At 44.0% G+C, this 24,267-nt stretch overlaps 1 protein-coding gene across 1 annotated transcript in view; it reads left to right on the top strand.

Moving 5' to 3' along the window:
• Window positions 1-8,675: 8,675 nt before the first annotated feature.
• Window positions 8,676-24,267, top strand: part of LOC120395663 (interferon-induced GTP-binding protein Mx2-like) — a 33,059-nt gene continuing 17,467 nt past the window's right edge. The window contains exons 1-8 of the mRNA XM_039520272.1: window positions 8,676-8,729; window positions 11,971-12,737; window positions 14,768-14,960; window positions 17,424-17,561; window positions 18,909-19,063; window positions 20,679-20,817; window positions 21,296-21,494; window positions 22,514-22,592. Coding sequence (XP_039376206.1) covers window positions 12,072-12,737; window positions 14,768-14,960; window positions 17,424-17,561; window positions 18,909-19,063; window positions 20,679-20,817; window positions 21,296-21,494; window positions 22,514-22,592 — 1,569 coding nt within the window. The 5' untranslated portion in view covers window positions 8,676-8,729; window positions 11,971-12,071. The remainder of the gene's footprint in view (window positions 8,730-11,970; window positions 12,738-14,767; window positions 14,961-17,423; window positions 17,562-18,908; window positions 19,064-20,678; window positions 20,818-21,295; window positions 21,495-22,513; window positions 22,593-24,267) is intronic.

The following is a 24,267-nucleotide window of genomic DNA, read 5'->3' as shown; positions in this document are numbered from 1 at the left end:
CAGTAGAAACAGTGCAAAATTGTGTGCCACTGTTGAAACAGTCAGCTCAGTCTGCAAATCACCAGTTTCCATGTGTACCTTAGCTAAAGGTGTAAGGACTTTGTAACCTCCCACCAGCTCTAATTCTGCCATTTTCCCTGGCAACGAATCCTTCTCCTGAATCAGGTCCCTCCTGACCACAGAAATCTCTGCCCCCGTGTCTCTCCATCCTAGGAGTGCTTTCCCATTAAGTTTAACAGCATGCATATGCTCACTGCTTGGTTGTGTAAAAGCAGGCTTTACAAATCCTACGTAGAAAGAGGCAGTAGCCTGGCTCTGAGAAGCAGCAGCTTCATGTGTTACCTGCTGCCTGTTCCCTCTCAGCCAAGGACATTTACTTCCTAGATGCCCAGTGGACTTACAATTATAGCACCTCTTGGGCTCCTCTGCCTGTACAGGAGATTTGGGATGAGTAACAGAGGAATGGGGAGGTGAACGCCCAGCCTCCTTTTTCCCAGGGATATAATGGTGATTCTGCTTTCCACCAACCCTGTACCCCTCTGCCAATGAGTTATGTTTAATTGCAGCTTGTGACTGCTCAAAAGAGTCTGCAACCTCAGCCAATTCACCCACTGCATCCACCTTTTTGTCCCACAAATACTGTTTTACATCATCACTGCACATATTCAGGAATTGTTCCTGAGTAACCAAATCACACGTTCCTTCAAAGCTTATAATGCCTTTTCCCCTCACCCACTTATCTAACAAGTCTCTCATTTCATTTACATAAGCCACATTACTCAATCCAGATACCCTCTTAAGACTCCTGAATTTAACCCTGTAGGTTTCAGGTGTAATCTGAAACTGTTTCAAAACCAGTTCCTTAAATTTACCATAGTTTGAAGCATCATCAATAGGCATCTTATTGAATATGTCCAGAGCTCCGCCAGTCAATTTTGCTACTAATATGGTCATATTTTGATCTTCAGGGATTGCATGGAGGGTGCATAGTCTCTCAAAGGTGATGAAATATTTGGGAATATCACTGAATTCATCATGCTGCGGACATAGTTGCTTCCATTTGTGGATTTTTCAGGAAGTGGAGCCAGCTGCTGAACGGTTTTGTCTCTTCCACTCCATAACAGCCAGTTCATGCTTCTGGGCTCCATCTGGGCCTGTATTTCTCTCTGTCTCTTAACCCCCGGGCTCTTTTGTGAGCAGCTTCCTCCCTGGCTGCCTCTGCCTCCATAGCCCTTTTGTGAGCAGCTTCCTCCCTGGCTGCCTCTTCTTCTTTGAGCTTCAATTGAAACTCACAGTCCTTTGCCTTCTCTTCTGCTTCCAGTCTGGCCTGCTCTAGTTTTGTAGCTGCCTCACTAGTAGTCATTTTCCTGCTTTCTTGTGCTTATTTCCCTCACCTGAAATAAACAAACAGAAAATAACAAACCAGTAACCACTTTGTCTGTTCTGGGTGCCACCACACCACACCCAAAACTCACTTAAAATCACTACTGGTAGCTCAAAGAAATCAGCTGCGCACAGAGCCTGCCGACTACGCCGCTGTGATGGGCTGGGTCACAGAAACCCCCTTGGCACTGCCACCTGATGTGCCTCGACTACCTCTGAGCCCGTTTTCCCTGCCAGCTTGGGACTTCAGTACCCTGCCTTGTTTGAGCCAGACACACTTGCCTGCTGCAAACACAGATCCAAGTCAAAACCCCCCCCCCAACAGCCGGCTTAAAAAAAAACTTAAGAAGAGCTCCTGTCTCCAGCGCTCAGATACCCAGCTCCCAATAGGGTCCAAACCCCACATAAATCTGTTTTACCCTGTATAAATCTTATACAGGGTAAGCTCATAAATTGTTTGCCTTCTATAACATTGATAGAGAGAGATGCACAGCTGTTCCCCCCCGCCCCCAGGTATTAATGCATACTCTGGGTTAATTAGTAAGTAAAAAGTGACTTTATTAAATACAAAAAGTAGGATTTAAGTGGTTCTATGTAATAACAGACAGAACAAGGTAAATTACCAAACAAAATAAAACACACAAGTCTATGCCTAATACAGTAGGAAACTAAATGCAGGTAAATCTCACCCTCAGAGATGTTCCAATAAGCTCTTTGACAGACTAGCCTCCTCCGAGTCTGGGTCCAATCCTTTCCCCTGGTACAGTCCTTGTTCCAGCTCAGGTGGTAGCTAGGGGATTTCTCATGACTGCAGTCCTCTTTGTTCTGTTCCATCCCTTGTATATCTTTTGCACAAGGCGGGAATCCTTTGTCCCTCTCTGGGTTCCCACCCCTCCTTGTAAATGGAAAAGCCCCAGGTTAAAAATGGATTCCAGTTCAGGTGACATGATCACATGTCATTGCAAGACTTCATTACCCACTTGCCAGCACACAGGTATACAGACAACTTCCAAGTAAACAGATCCATTTACAACCAATTGTCCTGGTTAATGGGAGCCATCAAGATTCCAAACCACCATTAATGGTCCACACTTTTTATAATTACAGTAGGACCTCAGAGTTATACTTCATATTTCTAGTTTCAGATACAAGAATGATACATTTGTACAAATAGGATGAACACACTCAGTAGATTATAAGCTTTGTAATGACACCTTACAAGAGACCTTTTGCATGAAGCATATTGCAGTTATGTTATATTCATACTCATTAGCATATTTTCATAACCTCATATGAAGTGCACTGTCACACTTCTAACTTCCTTTCAAGAGGAAGAGCTGCCCAGAATTTTTTTGCCTGTTTATTTTCCTTTTCTGCCTGAAGTGGCTCTGATATACCTCAGAAGACTCCATTTTTTTCTCAGCTTTAAAATGTGTTTGGTTGTAAATATTCTCTTGGGAGAACTACAATTCAGTCACTGTAGTGTTGTGTTTAAGAGCCGGCATTCCAAAGGTGCCTAAATGTTTAAAGTGGGTTAAAAATTTCATTTTTTACAGAAAATATGAAGGTCAGCTTTAGGCAGAGGGGCGCTGAAGATGTTGTGCCTAGGGAGAGCATAAGGGATCAATCTGGCCCTGCCTCCAGCAGTTCAGTGTTACTTTCCTCATCCTTCAGGTGTTGTTGATGCCATGGGCAGAGAGAAATGAAGAAGTATTTTGTGGCATCAGTTCTCCTTTCTTACAGTTCCCTTTTTCTTTGAAAATCATTTCCAGCTGAGGTTCCGAAGACAGGAAGTCTGGTGACAGGAACCTCCAGCTGTTTCTTTGCCAAGATGTAGATTACTCATTCACACCCTTTTGTCTGCCAAAGCTTGGCCACTTATACCGGCGATAGTCCATTTGATTTTGTTGACTCCTGGGTTGTGACTATTTTTGCAGACTTGGAACATGTCTTAGTAATATCATAGAGTAGATTCTCATAACTTTACGTACAGTGTTGCCCCACACATTTTACCAGGACAATAATGATCAGCAAATTGAGTTTTCAAATGACACTTCACAAGGCATAGTTCATACAGAATTTATCATAGTCCTATAAAAAGGGTGAACATAGGGGTTCAGACTGTCACAAGAGTGACGCAACAGGACAAAAGAATCTGGAAGCTGAGAGACAATGGACTGGGGAGTAGGCTTGAGTTTGTGTGTTTGGGGAGATTGACTAGGATTGTTGAGGAAACTGATTTTTGAATGTGCAGGGGGGGCACTAAAACTGATTTTTTTGAATGGATCAGAAATTGATCTTAGGTGTGGATTCCTTTTGCTTTGGGTTGTTGTCCATGTCTTAGCCTTATTACAGCCTTACTCCAACACCTACAAAGTAAGAGACTTTTATACCATATGAGTTTGGCTACACTTGCAGGTGTGCGGCGCTGGGAGTTAAAGCTGTCTTTGTACAGATGTGTAGGGAAAGCGCTGCAGTGTGGCCACACTGACAGCTACCAGCGCTGCAGTGTGGCCACATTTGCAGCATTTGCAGCGGTGTTGGGAGTGGTGCATTATGGGCAGCTATCCCACAGAGCACCTCTTCCCATTCTGGCACCGTGGGTTGTGGGAAGGGGGCGGAGGGGGCGGGTCATTCAGCTTCCTGTCCCAACGCCCCGTGATGCATCGCTTCACATCCCAGCAATCCCTTTTTTCCCGTCCAGGTTTGGCGCCATCTTGCCTCTTTCAATGGTTTCTGTGCAGCGCGATTTCTGTGGGAAATGGAGCCCGAACTGCTGAGGAGTATGCTGACAAGTCTCGCCAGCACATCATGTTTGGCAGTTGAGCTATTCCTTAAGATCCAAAGTGACAGTGAGGAGTCCGACGATGATAGAGAGTTGCATAATGCGTGCAACATGAAAATTGCTTGTGTCATTCACGGACATGCTCAGCACCGTGGAACGCCGCTTTTGGGCTCGGGAAACAAGCACTGAGTGGTGGGATCACATCGTCATGGAAGTCTGGGATGACGAGCAGTGGCTGCAGAACTTTCAGATGAGAAAAGCCGCTTTCATGGGACTGTGTGCTGAGCTCGCCCCCACCCTGCAGTGTAAGGACACGAGATTGAGAGCTGCCCTGCCAGTGGAGAAGCAGGTGGCTATTGCAATCTGGAAGCTGGCAACTCCAGACAGCTACCGATCGGTCGCAAACCAGTTTGGAGTGGGAAAGTTGACCGTTGGAATCGTGTTGATGCAAGTTTGCGGGGCCATTAATCGCATCCTGCTAAGAAGAACCGTGACTCTGGGGAACGTGCAGGACATTGTGGATGGCTTTGCACAAATGGGTTTCTCTAATTGTGGAGGGGCGATAGATGGAACACATATTCCTATTGTGGCACCACTCCACCTAGCATCCGAGTATGTTAATCGGACGGGGTATTTCTCCATGGTTCTCCAGGCGCTTGTGGATCACCATGGGCGTTTCACTGACATTAACACAGGCTGGCCTGGAAAGGTGCATGATGCACGCATCTTTTGGAACACTGGCCTGTTCAGGAAGCTGCAGGCTGGGACTTTTTTCCCAGACTGGAAGATCACAGTAGGGGACATCAAAATGCCCATTGTGATCCTTGGAGACCCCACTTACCCATTAATGCCGTGGCTCATGAAACCGTACACAGGGAGCCTTGACAGCAGCAAGGAACGGTTCAACTACAGGCTGAGCCGGTGCTGAATGACTGTGGAGTGTGCTTTTGGCCGTTTAAAGGGGCGCTGGCGATCTCTGTATGGGAAGCTGGACTTGGGGGAAAGCAGCATCCCCACAGTTATATCCGCGTGCTGTACCCTCCATAATATCTGTGAAGGGAAGGGTGAAAGATTCAGTCAGGCATGGACCTCTGAGGTTCAACGCCTGGATGCTGAATTTGCACAGCCAGAGAGCAGAGCTACTAGAGAGGCCCAGCACAGGGCTACAAGGATTAGGGATGCCTTGAGGAAGGAATTTGAGGCTGAAAACCAACAGTACTGTTTGTTGCCTTGCACGGGAGTGAAGTGCAGTGGTTTCAATGTTAGTAGGAATCTGTGTTTGCTAAGCTGATTTGCAGTGCCTGTTTCTTTCCTGGGCTAAGGTATCTTTGACTTTCTGCAATAATAATAAAGACTCTTTCAAAAGAATAAATAAAAACTTTATTGACAGACAGAATTTTTTGGAACCTAAAAGGGGGGGGGAAAGGGCAGGGGGGTGGGTGGGATCTGTACAGTCACAGGTTTGAATATGTCTTGTCTGGAGTGACTGCTGCACTTCAGGCTGCACAGCTGGTGCATATGGGGGTTGAGTGGGGGTTGAGTGCAGAGGGGGAGGGGTAGGGGTCAGGGGTGTGTGGTGACAGGGTGTGGAGGGCAGCTGGTGGTGGTGGTGGAACCTGGATGCTGGGGGGGGGGTTTGAGCTGACAGGGGACAGGACACAAGAGCTTGGGGGGAGGAGGAGGGGGGGGGGGGGCGCAGTAGTGCTCTACCTGCATGGCTACGAGTGACTGGATAGAGTCTGCTTGGCGCTCCAGGATGCTTATCAACTGCTTTGTGCTTTTCTTCCTGTCCGCTGCATTTCTCTGGCGGATCCTGCTTTCCCTTTCCCTCCAGTCCTGCACTTTTTGATTCTCTGTGACAGAGTGCTGCATAACTGCTTGCAGCAGGTATTCTTTGCCTTTTTGCAGCTTCTTCCGGAGGTTTTGTAATCTCTCAGCCGTTAATAACACGGGCAGTCGAGATCTCAAGGTTGCATCTGTAAGGGCAAAAATGCAACACTTAACAGAGGCAGCATTGTTTATACCAGACAGTTATTTCCCCGCAGTTAAGGAGGGTAACAGTCTTCACAATAGCATCCCAAAGAGAGCCCACATAACCCACGGGAGCCCCGAAATGGTGAGTAAGGGGGACTGATTATTTCAGGGCTGTACTGTCCTCGGGCTTTCTGTGCATTGAGGAAAGCAAACAGCTGCAGCAGGCACCTACGCTGAACACTATCCCAACATTTTCCACAAGAGTTTATCCTGGAAGATATCTCACTGCTGCGGGTCACCTGGGAAGAGCGGGAGGCTCTTCTACTGCAATGTGGATTCCGCCCTGGCCCCTATGCAGCTTGCCTGTGTGCAGCAATGGTCCCCCCACCCCTCGCGGCACAGTGGCACGGATGCGTTAGCCTGACTGGGACAAGGACCACAGTGGCTCTCCCAAGAAACCTGCGCAAGTGCATTGCCCATGCTCTGGCTGAGACTTTTGAAGAGATTACCGAGGCAGATTACCGCGACGTGATAGACCACATCAATGCGCTGTTCCGCATCTAGGCATGCATGCATGCAGCCCTAACCCTCCCTCCTCTCCCGAATAATTTCAGTCCTGAAAATAAAAGCCGCTTACTGGGAACCCGCTCCTCTGTTTGTCCTCCACCAAGTACCGGCTGCTGCGACTGGCTACCTTCCTCCTGGCTTGAGAAGAGCTCCTGGCTGCATGCCCCCTGGGACTCCGGGGTGTCTCCCCCCACCCCAGTACCCTCACTCTCGCTTTCCTTCTCCTCCTCCTCCTCCCCCCTGCTCTGAAGTGTCCATCGTGGTCCTTGGAGTGGAGGTGGGGTCACTCCCAAGTATCGCGTCCAGCTCTTTGTAAAAATGGCAGGTCGTGGGGGCAGCGCCAGAGTGGCGGTTTCCCTCACGGGCTTTGCAATAGGCACTCCGCAGCTCCTTCACTTTAACCCTGCACTGCAGTGTGTCCTGGTCATGGCCCCTTTCCAGCATGGCCCTTGATATCTGCCCATAGGTATCGTAATTCCTACAGCTGGAGCACAGCTGAGACTGCACAGCTTCCTCCCCCCAAACAGGGTCCAGCAACTTGCCATTGCTCCATGCTGGGTCTCGTTTGCCACATGGAGCCATGGTCACCTGGAAAGATTCACTGATTGCACGCCACACCTGGCTGAGCAAACAGGAAGGGGATTTTTAAAATTCCTGGGGCATTTAAAGGGCGGGTCACCTGAGGCAAGGGCAGTAGAGTTTGAACTGATGAGCAGAGTGGCTGAACAGGCATTCTGGGATACCTCCAAATACCTCTGGAGGCCAATAACAGCGCTTTGGTGGCCACACTGGTGGAGCAGCGCTGCATCAGCAGCGCTATAGTCGTTATTCCCCAGTTCGAGGTGGCGTACAGCCAGCGCTGTAGCCAGGGAGATACAGCGCTGTATGTGCCTTGCAAGTGTGGACGGTGAGTGAGTTGCAGCGCTGTAAAGCCACCGCCAGCACTGCAACTCTCCAGTGTAGCCAAGCCCTGAGTCTCCATGATATTTGTTGTTTTTCTCAGAGCCCCAGCTCCTGGAGTCAGGTGTCTCGAATTCATTTAAAGTTGGTTTCTAGTCCTTATGGTTGCAAAGAAAAGTGTGTATGCATGAAATCTAAAGGCTCAAAAACCACAAAGGCAAAAAAACAAACAAAAAAAACAACCCAACATTTATTATTTTTTAAAATCTCAAGATTTTTAAGCCAATCTTTTGATTTTGGGGGACTTGATTCATCATTTTTGAATTCTTGGTGGTGGAGAGACTGCAAGGCAGTACATACTACTGTAAAGTTTTGGATCCCCTGCACTAGATCCTGCCACCTTGTAGTTACTGATTTTAATGCAACCTTCTATAAATATAAGTTGCAATAACCATATCTGAATACAACATGTGAGAGTAAATGCAACACTGATTCTGGAAACTTGAATCACTTGTCTGTTGAAAGATCTCACAGCCTGACATAAGCAGGGGCGGCTCTAGGAATTTTGCCGCCCCAAGCATGGCAGGCAGGCTGCCTTCTGCGGCTTGCCTGCGGACGGTCCGCTGGTTCGTCAAAGCCGCGGGACCAGCAGACCCCCGGGAGGTCCGTCGAAGCTGCAGGACCAGCGGACCCTCCGCAGGCAAGCCGCCGAGGGCAGCCTGCCTGCCACCCTCGCGGCGCCGGCAGAGCGCCCCCCGCGGCTTGCCATCCCAAGCACGCGCTTGGCGTGCTGGGGCCTGGAGCCGCCCCTGGACATAAGGCATAGGAGAGAAGGATGATGCATTCCATTGTGAAGCCAATTTAAGGTGATGCTAAGGGAACTCTTTCAGCTTAGTTTCATTTCCCCTGATTTTGTCTGAGAATCTGGGTGGAGTCAGTGACAAAAGAAATTGTATTGTATTGTTAAATCAATTCATAGTAATGCTAGTGGAATGCTTTTGAGTTAGTTTCATTTCTTCTGTTTTCTGTCTGGTATCTTGGGTGGGGCTTCTGATCAAGAAAAGAAGAAAGTCTATATTGGGTTATACAGTACTTTCCTGTTGGGCTGAGTACAAGGCAGGTAGGAATTTTTCTCCTTCTCTTTTCAGTAACTATTTAAAAGTTTGTGTGTATCTTTAATTCATCTCTTTTCATAGCTAAATGTGGGTAGGCTGGTAGACACTGTAAGGATATCTGAAATAAGAGAGAAGAATAAATGAGTTTTTGGGCACAGGCTTTCTCCCTATAAAATTATCAGTATCTCTACCAGCATATAGATACAGGTTACAAAATAAATATGATTGTTTCCTCTTTATAAGGATGTATTTGGGAGCCAAAGTTTTAAATTGCTGAAGTGTGATGCATTTTTAGGTGTTTGTGTGTTGAGAAGGCTGGAGTTGTTACAGGAATTCAGCCTAATAGCCTGGATAACCATCTAATTGTTTTCAGTGCTGTGAACACTGTGTCCGCTCAGATTTTCGTTCCTGTGGGAAGCTGCATGGAATTAAAGTATAACAAAGAGGATGGGGTTTAGAGCCAGTAATTCTGAGGAAATCACAATATCATCTGTGCCACTTTTCATATGTTTGGGAAAGGCGGTGTGTGAAAATGGCACCTTCTTACTAAACAGTCAGGCCCCCTATGCATTTAGTGTCAATAGTTGCTTGATTTAGTGACTAAGTAAGTTTTGGCTATTTCTTTTAGCACCACAGCTCCAAGACAGCTATGGAAAAGTGAGCAGGATTCTAGTCAGGTTCACATATTAAAATAATTGTGCAAATTAATGCATAATTTTCATTACTAACAAAATCAATGGGTAAAATTTAATGTATATTTAGGAATGGATTAATGACACATTGGGAGATAAACACATGAAAGCAAGGGAAAAATTAATCCACCATTATATTGATGAATGGGGTACAGGTTGCTCTGGAGGAAAATAATATGTGTGACTTTATTACCGGACAGCCTATGAACAACAACAAAAAGAGGGTGGGAAAAAGGAGGAGAGAATTGTGGAATACTTTTGGAAAATATAATTTTTTCACAAAATTTGAAAAAAAAAATTCATCCAGCTCTATAGCTAGTTAAAAAATGACAATTTTTTTCAAAAAATTGCTCTATTTTTTGTTTATTTTTCTCATTTCTAAATATTGTCCCTATTTCAACCATGTATTTTTCCTTGGCTGAGATGTCTCCACTGACCAACAGGGGTTTTCAGGAGCATTTTGGGACTGATTGCTATCCAGTCTAGCTCAGCTGCCTCAGGGCCAGGACTGAAGGCCTGCAAAGTGTTGATTTAAGGTGACTTTAAAAACAAAATTGGACACATACCATTTTTTTCTTGTTCATAAAGTATAAAGAAACCCTAAATGGTTGGGTTTTTTTGTTTGTTTGTTTTTAAAGTCTGTTGTTTTGTTTTCCCTGCTGCCCCTTTTATCCATTAGAACTGTAACTAATGTCAAGTCTAGTCTTCCCCATTTTGCTATAGGCTTGTTTTAGAAGAGCTGGAAGTCTGGATCAGCCATTAATTAAAGGGACGAAGGTTATGATACTTCCACAAAAGAATTTTTTCTTCTTCTTCTTTTTTCAAGCATCTCACTTAAGTAGGGTTTTAATAAAACAAACGTCCCCTCCATTTTTAAGCCAACTGCATTAAAGAAAAAAAAAATCACTGCCTCTCTGTCAGTCTAGTAACTGTGAGATCATGAACCTCCTATTTCTCCAGACGTTCTTCCAGGACAAAGAGGGGAGACAAGACCTGAATTTTTACTACATTAAAACTAAACAGGAAAAGAGAAAAAGAGTAAACTTCCAATACTTCTTTTCACAATATAATGCAGCAAAAAGGCCACAACCCCTTTTTTGTTCTTTTACAGGCCACTTTTAAGCAAAGGGAGTGGCCCACTTGTAAAGAGCCAGCCACCAGTTGGCCAGATTTGCCTTTTTGAAAAATGAAATGTCATTTTTCTAAATCCACAGGTTCATGGAAACTCTCCACAAAAAGAATGGCTGGAGTGTGGAGTGTTGGTTTGTGCTTCTTACCTCTGTTTGCCAACTGTCCATTTGGGCCCCATTCCGGTAGATCAGGGGTGGGCAAACTACGGCCGCTGGCTGGATCCGGCCCCTCAGGGCTTTGGATCTGGCCTGTGGCACCACCGGCACCACGTACCTGCGGCCCCTGGGTGGGAGGCAGAGGGCTCTGTGTGTTGCCCTTGCCTCCAGGCACCGCCCCCCGCAGCTCCCACTGGCCAGGAATGGGGAACCATGGCCAATAAGAGCTTTGGGGGAGGTACCTGGAGGCACGGCAACGGCAGCGCGTGCAGAACCCTCTGCCTCCCGCCCCGTTCCCCAGGGGCCGCAGCGCTTCCGGGAGCGGCGCGGGGCCGGGGACAGGGCGGACAGGGAGCCTGCCCTGGCCTTGGTGCACACCGCTGCCACCCTGGAGCTGCTAGAGGTAAGCGGCACCGGGCCAGAGCCCAAACCCCTTCTGCACCTCGCTCCTCAACTCCCTGCCCTAAGCCCCCTGCCTGCACCTCGCACCCCTCCTGCACCCCAACCCCCTTCCCTGAGCTCCCTGCTGCACCCTGCACCCCTGTGCACCCCAACCCCCTGCCCTGAGCTCCCTGATGCACCCCTGTGGACCCCAACCCCCTGCCCTGAGCCCCCTGCCACACCCCGCACTCCCTCTTGCACCCTAATCCCCTGCCCTGGCCCTGCATACAATTTCCCCACCCATATATGGCCCTCAGCCCAAAAAGTTTGCCCACCCCTGCTGTAGACACACACGTGCTAAACTCCCAACTCATGCAAGTAAATTTAAGTGTGAGGGTGAATATTTGCAGGATCTGGGCTTTAAATAGGACACTCATGAGGCAGAAGCATTCTGCTTATACCCTCTATCACACTGCTAGAGCTGCTCACAATTTTTTCCATCAAAGCATTTTATTGATGAAAAAATGTTTTTTCAAATATAATGGTGGTGGGGGGAACAATTTTTTTTAACTTTGGTCAAAATGTTCTGATTTTTTTAAAATGAAAAAGAAAAATGATTGAAAATCATTTTTTGAGACCTGATCATTGTTAAAAAGGCATTTTTGAGGGAAATTTGGGAAAATGTTAAAATGTTTCAAAATCTCCCATTAAAAGTAATTGGCATTTTTTTGGACCAACTCAGCACAGTGATGCAGTACAAATAAGGGGTCAGAACCTCAGCTGGTACAAACCAACACAGATCCATTGGTTTGAAAAGAATTACACCAGCTGGTTCCAGCAAAGATCTGGCCCAAGCAATAACAATATGGTTTTGATTTTCTCCCTAGTTATTACTATTGCAGAGCTGAATCCATTCAAGCCCACGTATTGTTTTCAGAGCAATACAGAAGAGTTGCTGGACTAGACATTTGCTTTTCAGTGACAGTTAATGAACAAGTCCCAGAGCTGCTGGGCATCTTCATCTGGCAAGCAAAGAAGCAGACAAGTAATGTATAAACCATCACTGCATAGGATGACGGCACAGTCAAGGCCTGAAACTTACTTGATGGCCAAAGAAGCACAAGTATTCCATGGAGGAAGACACCCCCCACAGTCAAATGCAGCTTTTGCAGCATCGCTGTCAACACGGACTCAAACAGTTTTTGCGGGATCATTCCCAACTCAGTCAGAAGACGGTTTTGCAGTACCTCTCCCGCCAGAGTCAGATGACAATTTTGTAACATCGCCCGCACCGGCACAGACTAACACAGGTTTTACAGGATTGCTCTCAACGCAGTCAAATGCAATGTTTGCAGGATCACACCCGGCCCAATCAAAAGGAGCTTTCCCAGGATATTTCCCGGCCCAGACTAAAGCAGTTTTTCCAGGATCACTCCCAACACAGTCAAAAGAAGCTTTAACAAGACTGCAACCAACAGAGTCAAAAGGAGCTACTGCAGTGCCATACCCTTGCGTGCAGAATGCACATCCGGAGTGGAATGAGATGATTCAGAGACACATAGCAGCAGCCCAGCGGGCTGAGTCATCTTCTCTTGATGATATTTCTCAGAAACAGCAAGGGGGAATATATCATTTCCAAGAGCAAAAGAATAAGGCAAGTCACATATTTGGCATTTGAGTGAAAACTGATGACTCTGAGATTAATGTTCAGCTGCTGTCAGGGCTGAATTTTCAGTGGTCTGGGCTCACTTCTGCATACACAGTCTGCAGACACAGATCAAAACAGTTCTGTCTCTGTGTGTGATTGTGTAAGTCTGGGCACCAATCCTGCAAACGAACACTTACGCACATGTTTAACTTCATGCACATGTGTAAATCCCTTTGACTCGTATAGTACTTTGTAAATCACATGCGTAACTATTTCCAGGATTAGGGGCCAGGTGCTTAGTTGTGTAATTACTAAGATTTGCCCCTCCATTTCATTTGCAGGTGTAAAAAAATGTAGGCATAGAAAATAGAAGGGCCACAACCTAACTCCAACTTTCCCCTTGAATGTATATCTTAATGAATAGTCACATTAAGAAACTTTAAACAGATATTATGGGATTTGAGTTTTTGGTTGTTTTGTTTTTTTTTACATGAGGCTCCAGTGCTTTCAATAGAAATTGATAGAAGTACGAAGACTCTTATTTAATATTCTATGTTTAACACTGAGAAAATCAGAATAGACATAAGAAAAGTTTATATTAAAGCAGTCAAATAATATTATTAGATAATAAGCATTGCAGTTATGATCAGGGGGTACAAAAATATTTTCCCCATGGTGATAAGTATTGTCTTACTTATCACTAAATTCAGCTATTCTGTATTTTGTTTCAATATATATCTATTTCTTGAAATAGTGTTCTTAATTCAGAGTGGAAGATAAGAATTTAGCTTTTTATCTCCATACACAGATAACAGATTTTAGATTAAGATGGGAAGCTGCCTGACCTGTTAAATCATAAAATACTAGTTTTCTCAAAGTGACATGGGTACCTTAAGTGCAGCAACCTGCTTGAAACCTGGAGAGCAGGGACGGCTCCAGGCACCAGTGCACCAAGCGCGTGCCTGGGGCGGCAAACTGTGGAGGGTGGCCTGGCGGTCGCCATGAGGGCGGCTGTCAGGCTGCCTTTGGCGGCATGCCTGCGGGAGGTCCTCTGGTACCATGGCTTCAGCGTCAATTTGGCAGCGGGTACGCCAAAGGTGCGGGACTGGCAGACCTCCCGCAGGTGTGCCGCCAAAAGCCGCCTGACTGCTGTGCTTGGGGCAGCAAAATACACAGAGCCGTCCCTGCTGAAGAGAGGTTGCCTGCGGGAAGAATTTGGAGGAGGCAGCAGGAAGTCAGACTGTATGCACAGTCAGGGACGCTAAAATATAGTTGGAACAGCACTGTAAATAACTGCTCTAATAAACAGCCAGTTTTGTTTAATAAAAGTGGAGTCCTCATGTGTTGTCTCACATACCACCTGCTGTGTAATAAGCGACATCAAAGTAATCACCTTTTTTTTAAAAAAGGTGATTTATTCTTTCCCAGGGCACAATATCCTTCCATGGAAGGGAGGAGGTACGGGAAGGATCAACATAATAATCGAAAAGATACTGACCAGCTGTTAGCCCATAAAGAAATTACAGCAGAACCTCACTTATCTCTGCACACTCTGACTCACATACAAACTGTACATTTCTCCAGAGCGCACAGCAGTGATTTAATAGGGATAATGTACTGAGGTTTCTTATTACTAAGACCTTCATTATTTTACTATATCTACATGAACTAGCACATTATGATGCATTATAAATAAATAAAAGAAAAAAATGCAGTTACCAAAAATAACTGAACAAAGGACATTTGATGGGGTGTTGTTCTTGCTTTTCTTATTGTGTATTCACTTGCTAATTTATAAAATTCAGTAATTTGCAATAGATATTGGTGCAAATTAGATAAATTTTGCTGAATTTACAGAAATGTGTTTACCTTGTCAAGAATACTGCAGAAGGCTTGTAGCTCACAGTACAAAGCGAGTGGTATGGTGGGGTGAAGTACAGTTTGCTGCTGATGTACATCATTTATGGCATAGACATGTTTAACTATGCCTGATTCTGTGAAACAAGCTCAAATGAAATGTAATGTTATTCTTACAGAATGCAGAACACACCTTGTACAACCAATATGAGGAGAGAGTCCGTCCCTGTATTGATCTCATTGACTCCCTGAGAGCGCTCGGAGTAGAAAAGGACCTGGCTTTGCCAGCAATTGCAGTGATTGGAGACCAGAGTTCTGGAAAAAGCTCAGTTCTAGAAGCCCTGTCCGGAGTCGCTCTTCCTAGAAGCAGTGGTAAGAATTTACCTCTTAGCTTTTCATGTCAGAAATCTGACTCTTCCCCGAGTTGCAGTGGTGTGTTTCTATCTGATATTCTGTAATTCATGTCAGTTTGGGGACACTGAAAGTTGGGTTAAGATTCGTCCCTGGCACAACCCAAAAGAATTTGTATTTTCCCAATCCCATCATACAGAAAACACTGTTATGATGAGAACTGTGCGGCAACTGGAATATCCCTTTTGTGGGAAATTCCACTATTTTGAAATTTGCTTTCGTTCCCTAAGGGAATAAAACCTTGTATTCCAGACTTAATTGTGAAACAACTTTTGGAAACATTATTTTGAGTCAGTTGAAGCATTTAGATTCAATAACATCAAAATGTTTTGTTTCGATGTTGACTTTATATTCAGAAGAGGTAATTGTGTGGAGGGAATCAACTGCTCCTTAGCCAGATAATAGTAACCTTTGTGCCAGAGACGCCTGTGCTGGCACAGGAGGACACCTGACTGCAGCTCTCATGACCCAAGCAGAGGCAGCAGTATGGGCACTCAAAAGACCATCTGACAGCATATGCTGAAGCTAGTGTCTAAACAGGAGACACACGCATTGTGCTCCAGGTATTTACGAAAGACACTATGTTAAAGCTCTGCAAAAGGTGGTGTTATTCTGAACCATTTTACTCTGTCTAACAATAGAAGAACTGCCAGGGACACGGCAGGTAAACCACACTACTTCCAGAGCATTCTTCCGCATCTTTGCTTCATCTTCACACCTTCTGGGTGTGAGGCTGGCCAGAGTGGAAGTCTCCTCCTTTTTTGTATCTGTCAAGTTTGGCTGCTATTCCCGAAGGGAAAGTGCCATGGAGATTAATAGAGTTGAAACCAATAGGGGTCTATGAAAATGAAAATCAGGACTGGATGTTTTTCTAAAAGATATTCACTAGCATGACAGGAAGATATTGGCCTGATGCAGGAATCACTGGGTGCAATTCTATGGCCTGTGTTATGTAGACTAATGGTCATAATGATCCTTTCTGGCCTTAAAATCTATTAAAATTAAACAGGGTTTGTTAGAGGGCTTTCCCTTCACCCTCTCCCCTGGTTCTTGTCACGCAGACAGGAAACAGAAGACTAGAAGTCCAAAGTGCAGGCAATGTGATGTTTATTGGGTTAGTTTCCAGCAAGTGTGTATACCATAACTCTGATGCTGCAGAGCATGTTTCACAGTGTCTCGTCCCCCACTCCTCCGCAGGCATAATTATACCTGAAATGCATGCCCACCGCTTACAATTTATGGTCATGTTCTGTTGGGGGGTGGGGGGTGTCCATGGGTCTGGAGTCTTCGTCCAACCTCTTTTGTACCCCAAGGGAGGGGTAAGGAATGAGAATGTGCTACGGTCAAGGGCAGGCGTTTCTCTGGCCTTTTATTGTTTTATTTTTCCCAACCCGCCCTTGCCCGACCCGACTGGTTGCTTGATCTTGCCTTGAGATAAGAGTTGCTTGCTTGTATATTATACTCCCACCATCCCAGTAACACTTTAACTGCTCTTATCAGTTCCCATTATACTAACAAACCCATCTAGCTAGGCAGAAGCAACATACACAGTGTCTTTATCCTTTGTTCACACATATTAGTAAGAATGTATGTGTATCAAAAAATTAAACAGCAAGCAAAACCCAAAATACTATCTCAAGTGAAAATACAAGCCTGAATCCTACATTGTCACTAGCACTCTTAACAGGGTTCTATAGAAAGTACTCTTAAAAATCTATGGAAATTAATACATCTACAGAATATTTAAACAAGCCTATGCAATATAAAATGATCTCCCTACTATAGAACCGGATCAGGGTACAATTCTATAGTAGGGATATGATACTAAACAGCTATTTTTAAAAGTATAAAACATCTAGCAATACGCACACCTTTAAAGTTTCCTCTCTCTCCAGATATATATTACTGGTTTCCATTACCCACTTTAAGTATATGAAATAGCTTTCAAACAAATGTGAAATCTTTCAAAACAGAACTTTTAAAATATGGTCACTGCACAGTGCTACATACAAATGGGATGATAGTTTTCCTCACTGCCCTAGGGGGGAGGGATAGCTCAGTGGTTTGAGTATCAGCCTGCTAAACCCACGGTTGTGAGTTCAATCCTTGAGAAGGCCACTTAGGGATCTGGGGCAAAAAATTGGTCCTGCTAGTGAAGGCAGGGGGCTGGACTTGATGACCTTTCAAGGTCCCTTCCAGTTCTAGGAGATTGGTATATCTCCTATTATTACCTATTACCCATGCCCAGCCTGCTTTCCCAACTCTCAGATATTCCAGTGTGTGAGCTGTGTGAACACACTGAAGCGCTTTGGGCATTCTTCTGCATACTATGGGAAAAGCTACATTCTGTGGGGTGCTCTGCACCCATTCAAAGTAACAAGGATGATCGTTAACAGAATTAACTCTCTTTATGGACAACTGCAGGTATTACCACCAGATGTCCCTTAGTGCTCAGACTGAAAAAACTGGCTCCTCAGCAGGAATGGAAAGGGAGAATTAGTTACCTGGATATAGATGAAGAACTCCACCATCCCTCAGTGGTGGATAAGGAAATAAGAAAAGGTAAGTGCTATTTATTGCATTCTGATTTAATTCATCAGATCCTCCTTTTCATCCTTTATTTCCTTCTGTTAGGCAGCATAACATTTCCCAAATTAACACCTTGATTATGACTGCTGAGAATGCAAAGAACACAGGGAGCCACATTCACAGCTGGAATAAAGCGGCACAACTCAGCTGATCTTAGTGGCATTGCAGCATTTTACATGATGGGAGAAAACACCTCTCCTACCCCAAGGGCTATCAGCTTATGCCTGAAGCTTAAGGTTTGACTGACCTTGGCTTAGCTTGTGTAGTTACCTACATTGTTATTGGTCATAACATTGTTTGTTTTTACATATATATTTATTCTCTGAGGTTTTCAAGAAATAATTAAAAAAAACCCGGTATGGTAGCAAGGTAAGTGACATAAAAGTCAAATAAGCTAATTATGCGACTGAAGGTTTCTCATGAGAAATTATTTATTTTGATATCAAGAAATAGCAGAAATACACAGCTATAAAAATGATAAAAGCAGCAAAGAATCCTGTGGCACCTTATAGACTAACAGACGTTTTGGAGCATGAGCTTTCGTGGGTGAATACCCACTTCGTTGGATGCATGCACGAAAGCTCATGCTCCAAAACGTCTGTTAGTCTATAAGGTGCCACAGGATTCTTTGCTGCTTTTACAGATCCAGACTAACACGGCTACCCCTCTGATATAAAAATGATGTTATTTTGAATTAACAAATCAGTTGTATGTACTTCTACACTTCTGTGAGGTGGTGTTTGATGGTTAAAACAGAGTACTGGCACTCAATATCCTTCTATTCTGTTCATGGCTCTGCCAGTGATTTGCTATATGATCTTGGACAAGTCACTTAATCTCTGTGCCTCACTGCATCCGTTTATAGAATGTGTATAATAATACTTTGCTACCTGGCAAGGTTGTCAAGGATTAACTAATGCATGTCCAGCATTTTGGAGATGAGGAACCACTTATGTAAATGTTAAGTATTTTATTGTATCACTATATTATTATTTTTATAAAAACAGCTCCATGTATTTGATTTTTGTACATTGAGATTTCTGAAAGTTTAATTCGTAGACAGTGTATTCTTCAATTTTTATTAAGGCTCAAATCCTGAAAAGGAGTCCAATCATATCTCATTGATTTCCATGGGATTTTGTGTGGGCAGGATTGGATTCCAAAATGCCTTTCTTTAAAATAATAATAATAATAATAATAAAATAAAGAAAATCCCAGGGGGCAACAGGAGCTTTCCAGTTCTGATATGTTCTAATCTGAAATTCCCACGAGGAGTTTCTTAAATTTGCTTTTCTTGTCTTTCCCTTTCCTCCTTTGTAGCCCAGAATGCAATAGCTGGTGAAGGAGTGGGCATTAGCCAAGAAATAATTTCCCTCGAAATTAGCTCCCCGAATGTTCCAGATCTGACACTGATTGATCTTCCAGGGATTGCTAGGGTGGCTGTAGGGAATCAGCCACAAGACATTGGAGAACAGGTAATGCACATACATGTTCTGAGCTAGGAAACAGCTAAGTTACATTAGAAGAGATCAAATGCACAAATTATCTTAAACAGAAGATTTTGCTGGAGGATCTAGACCAGTGGTGGGCAACCTGCATCCTACGGACCACACATGGCCCGTCAGGGTCTTCGGGGCACTTCGGCAGCGGGTCCCGGAGCAGAAGGACCCCCCTGGCTGCCGAATTACCGCCGAAGTGGGGGCCCCCCGCTGCCGAAGACCCCAGGCCCCCTGAATCCTCTGGGCAGCCCTGCTTCCCACAGCTCCCATTGGTTGGGAACGGTGAACCGTGGCCCCTGGGAGCTATGGACAGTCAATATACACAAACTGTCTCGCAGCCCGCCACTGATCTAGACCATAGTATTGTGTACAGTTAACTTGCCTCACAACCAGCATTAAAGATGTTGCAGACAACACACAGGACAGTTATTGGTGGAGGAAGTGCTGAAAATAAGAGTGATGGTCACTTAGAATGAAACACATGCTGGTCAGCCCTACAGACAAAATTTAGCAAAAGGAAGGCTCATAATTAAAGAAATCTCTGTCTAGTGTATTCTTCTACAACGGAGGACTATGGTGTATAGTAAGGAAAAGACAAACTGGCTCCATTAATTTTACTGTCTCTCAGTGCAGTAAGACTTTATTTTGTGATGAAATTACTATAGTAATTTGTACAACTCTACTAATTTTATCCACAATAAAATGATTGGTGTGACACCAGCTGCACATGTCAATTGTCCTGAATGGCCCACATTCTCCAGTTGCAAAATAAGTGAGATAAAGCATCTTACTTTTTGAATGTGACAGAAAATGGTGTTGAAGGGAAATATAGAAGACAAGGGAAGATTTATGGAAACTCAGGATACGTCTATACTACCCGTGGGATCGGCGGGTAGTGTTCGATGTATCAGGGACTGATTTATCGCGTCTCATCTGGATACTCCACCTCAGCAGGAGGAGTAAGCAAATAATAGTTACATGAATTCAATATAAGTAGAGCTGTGTGAACATTTGGCAAAACAACACAAAACCATGAGAAACTCTGATCGTTGGGATTCAAATATGGGGGGAAACACAGCCAAATTTCATGTCAGTTTTATTTACTTTTTACCAATCTCTCACTGAAAGGCAAAGACAAGACATTTTGTTTTCTTTTGATAGGTACACTTTTGAGATGGATGTATTTAGCTCTACATTTTATCTGATCTTGACGTGTCAATATAATCCAACTTGATTTTTTTTTCTTAGCTGTGCATTTAGACAATAGAATTTGGTTGTCTCTAATGCAGGTAAAATATCATTAGCATATTCATCATCAAATAGATTGTGCACCTGGTCTAGTACATTTTTATGATAATTTCCCAAGGCCGATATAATAGCAGTCTGTTCTGGACCATGTTACACATTTGGATTACCTTTAGATAATCAGGCTGAATTCAGCCGCTGAAATTTGCACCCTAGCTTCTATTGTATGATTGTATCCATTATGTGTATGACATTCCACCTAGTCAGATGATGAGGAGCCTGGCATCCAATGGCATTTGTCACATCAAACTTTACTGTATTTCTTTCTTACCATACTTTATTACAGATCAAAAACCTAATTAAAAAATTTATTGCGAAGCAAGAGACTATAAATTTGGTAGTGGTGCCAAGTAATGTGGATATCGCAACAACAGAGGCACTGAAAATGGCTCAAGAGGTAGACCCTGATGGGGAGAGAACTCTAGGTGAGACATACTTTTAAAAAACTGCAAATGTGGGGAAAGTAGATCATTTTTCATGGCATTCTAATATTCTTCCGACCCTGCCCTAACCCTGGAAAGAATTACCCGCTATGAGGAAAAGACAACCAGTATGAAATAACATGAATTTTGCACACCGATAAAAGGGAACCAATATCTAAAGGGATAGCTTAATTTGGGGACCTACTGCCATTGATACTATGCCTATAAATATCTTGAAAACTGAAAAGATTAAAAGTTAATATTGTAAAAGTTCTGCTATTAATTTGATATCCCTGAGGTGTTCCTGAAAAAGGTGGGGGGAAGAGAGAGGTTGTGGGGAGGGGAGGGAACTTACAGCACCGCTGGAGAAATCTCTTTAGCATATGCTGTCAGGAACAATGCTGCATTGGGTAACTAGATACTCACTTTCCCATCATTCATTTCTGTGCATGTCTAATCTTCTCATCATATTACTTCTCAGGGATCCTAACAAAACCAGATTTGGTGGACAGAGGAACTGAGTCATTGGTTGTTGATATCGTACAAAACCTTGTCATCCACCTAAGGAAGGGTTATATGATTGTTAAATGTCGTGGGCAGCAAGATATTCGTGACAAGCTCACCCTGACCTCTGCAATCCAGAAGGAGAGAGCTTTCTTTGAGCAGCATGAACATTTTAGGTAGTTTTCAAACAGTTAAAGGGCCTGATCCAAAGTCCATTGAGATCAATGGAAAGATTCCTGCCGACTCCTGTCGGATTTAGCTTAGGCCCACGATGAGAATTATCCTCAAACTTAGCTTGAGGTGGGGCTTTTGTTTGTTTGCATTGTCTGTGTGGTTGAGGTTTCCAAAATGTAAGGAAGAATTTACATGTCAAATTACTTCTCATAAACTCAACTTCTTTTCAGATTCTAGTTTGATTTAAGCCCTGATTCAGAAAACCATTTAAAAACATGGTGACCATTAAACTCTGAAGTAGTCCCAAAGGAGTCAAGTTAAGCACAGGCTTTAAAATGCTTTGTTGGCTCAGGTATTAATGGTTATCGTTCTATCCACTGGAAAGAATGGGGAAACTCGCAGGAAAGATATGGTCTGTGTCAGGAGAACACTGTCCTCCTCCACAAACTATTGCTCTTCTGCATTTCATGTATAAAGAGAATTTTTGAACCCGGAAGTGGTTCTGAATGAGTATCTCTACCATATATAGCAGTACATACATTCTTATAATACAGCATCTAAAGGTGGATATTTTTATCTCATGATCTTTTTCTGAAGTTACAGTTCTGAACCTTTTTCTGTTCTCAGTCTGTTCAGCAAACTGCTCATCATTTCAGATCTAATCTTGCACAAAAGCAGATTTGGCAGGATGTAGTGAGGCTACGGCTTCACCTTAACTAGCATTCCCCTGCTTGATCAGAAGAAACTGTACACCTCTACCCCGATATAACACTGTCCTTGGGAGCTAACAAATCTTACCGAGTTATAGGTGAAACCGCATTATACTGAACTTGCTTTGATCCGCTGGAGCACGCAGCCCCACCTTCTCGGAGCGCTGCTTTACCACGCTTGTTATATCGGGTCACGTTATATTGGTGTAGAGGTGTATTTACCTGCTTTGTGTGGCAGAACTAGGGAAGACACTGCTCTCTTGTTTGGCAAATGCGAGTCGTCTCTATTCATATTCCTTATTCTGTTTCAGAGTTCTTCTGGATGAAAACAAGGCTACTATCCCCATTTTGGCAGAGAAGCTTACAGCTGAGCTTGTGGAACACATTAATGTAAGCTACCAAAGAAACACTTTACATGAGTAACCATTTTTTTTTAAAATAGGACCCGATCCTGCAGTTTTGGAGGACTGGGCCTGTAGAAATTACTTCTATGAATAGCCTTTAATTACCCTGCCTGATGGCAATCTGGAAGTACATGGTCCACTATACTGAGCCTTGGCTTGGCAGTCAGGTGTCAAGCTGGGCAGATAATGGATTTTTCAGTTCAGATGCCAGCCAGGGGAATTACTTGGTTTGGTTCCAATAACGTTTGGAATTTGTCAGTAAATTTAAAAAGTCCAGCTCTTCCCCAGCTGAAACTATTGGGTGGAGTGAAACTTAATTTTTCAGGTGAATAAATTATTCATTGAAAAATTTTACCCAGCGATAGTCAGCTGACCAGTATTCTGTTCTCAGCTTCGCTGCTGACCTACAGTTTAACCATGGGCAAATCACGTAATCTCTCTGTGACTCAGTGTTCCTGTCTTTAAAATAAAAAGGAGTCCAGTGGCACCTTAAAGACTAACATTTATTTGGACATAAGCTTTCGTGGGTAAAAAAACAGACAGTCCCTACGTAAAAGAATAAATGGACACAAAGTGGACATCAGGAATGGTAACATACAAAAGCCAGTAGGAGAACACTTCAGCCTCCCTGGAGACTCTATAACAGATTTAAAAGTAACTATTCTTGAACAAAAAAACTTCAGGAACAGACTTCAAAGAGAAACAGCAGAGCTAAAATTCATTTGCAAATTTAACACCATTAATTTGGGCTTGAATAGGGACTGGGAGTGGCTGGCTCATTACAGAAGCAGCTTTGCCTCTCCTAGAATTGACACTTCCTCATCTATTATTGGGAGTGGACTACATCCACTCTGATCGAATTGGCCCTGTCAACACTGGTTCTCCACTTGTGAGGTAACTCCCTTCTCTTCATGTGTAACTTTCACTCCATACATCTGAAGAAGTGAGGTTTTTTACCCACGAAAGCTTATGCCCAAATAAATCTGTTAGGGCTGCAATTTTGCAGCAGCGCAGCAGGGTGGTGTGACACACCTGCTCTGCAGCTGCAAAGCCTAAGCGCCGCCAGCAGTCAAAGCCCAGCCCAGCCCAGCAGCGGCTCCCAGCGCTGTCCGTATCCCCACACAGGGAGGAGCTGCTGGGACACGGACAGCTTTTCTCCCAGCGCTGGCTGGGCTGGGACTACTTACGCGCTCAAAGCGCGCGCGCGGAGGCGCTGCGCGGCAGCGCTTTGAAATGCAAGTGTAGCCAAAGCCTTAGACTTTAAGGGGCCACCAGACTCCTTGTTGTTTTTGTGGATACAGACTAACACGGCTACACCCTGATACCGGGTACTTGTTTTTAAAATAGGGATTCTGATACTTGCTTTCCTTTGTACAGCGCTTGGAGATCTATGGATGAATAGTGCTAACAAGAGGAAACTATTATCATAATTGTCAACTTTTGGAATCCTGAATAATTTATATACAGTAAATATGATATATTTTAGATACTATGTGTGCTTTTTATAAACAACTGTTTAATAATAATGAAAAGGTTGCTGAGCTGCACTGGTTCTCTAAATAGGATGCTGTACTAGACCAGCAAAGCAACACTGCTTTTTTTATGTAAGAAAATCACTGAAGAACACCGCACTTTAAACCTTCCCCATTCTTTTCTCAGTC

This window comes from Mauremys reevesii, linkage group 1, assembly GCF_016161935.1.
Source record: "Mauremys reevesii isolate NIE-2019 linkage group 1, ASM1616193v1, whole genome shotgun sequence".
NCBI classification, from domain to species: Eukaryota; Metazoa; Chordata; order Testudines; family Geoemydidae; genus Mauremys; species Mauremys reevesii.
Note: the sequence above shows the minus strand (reverse complement) of the source record. Positions and strands in the feature narration are given on the sequence as shown.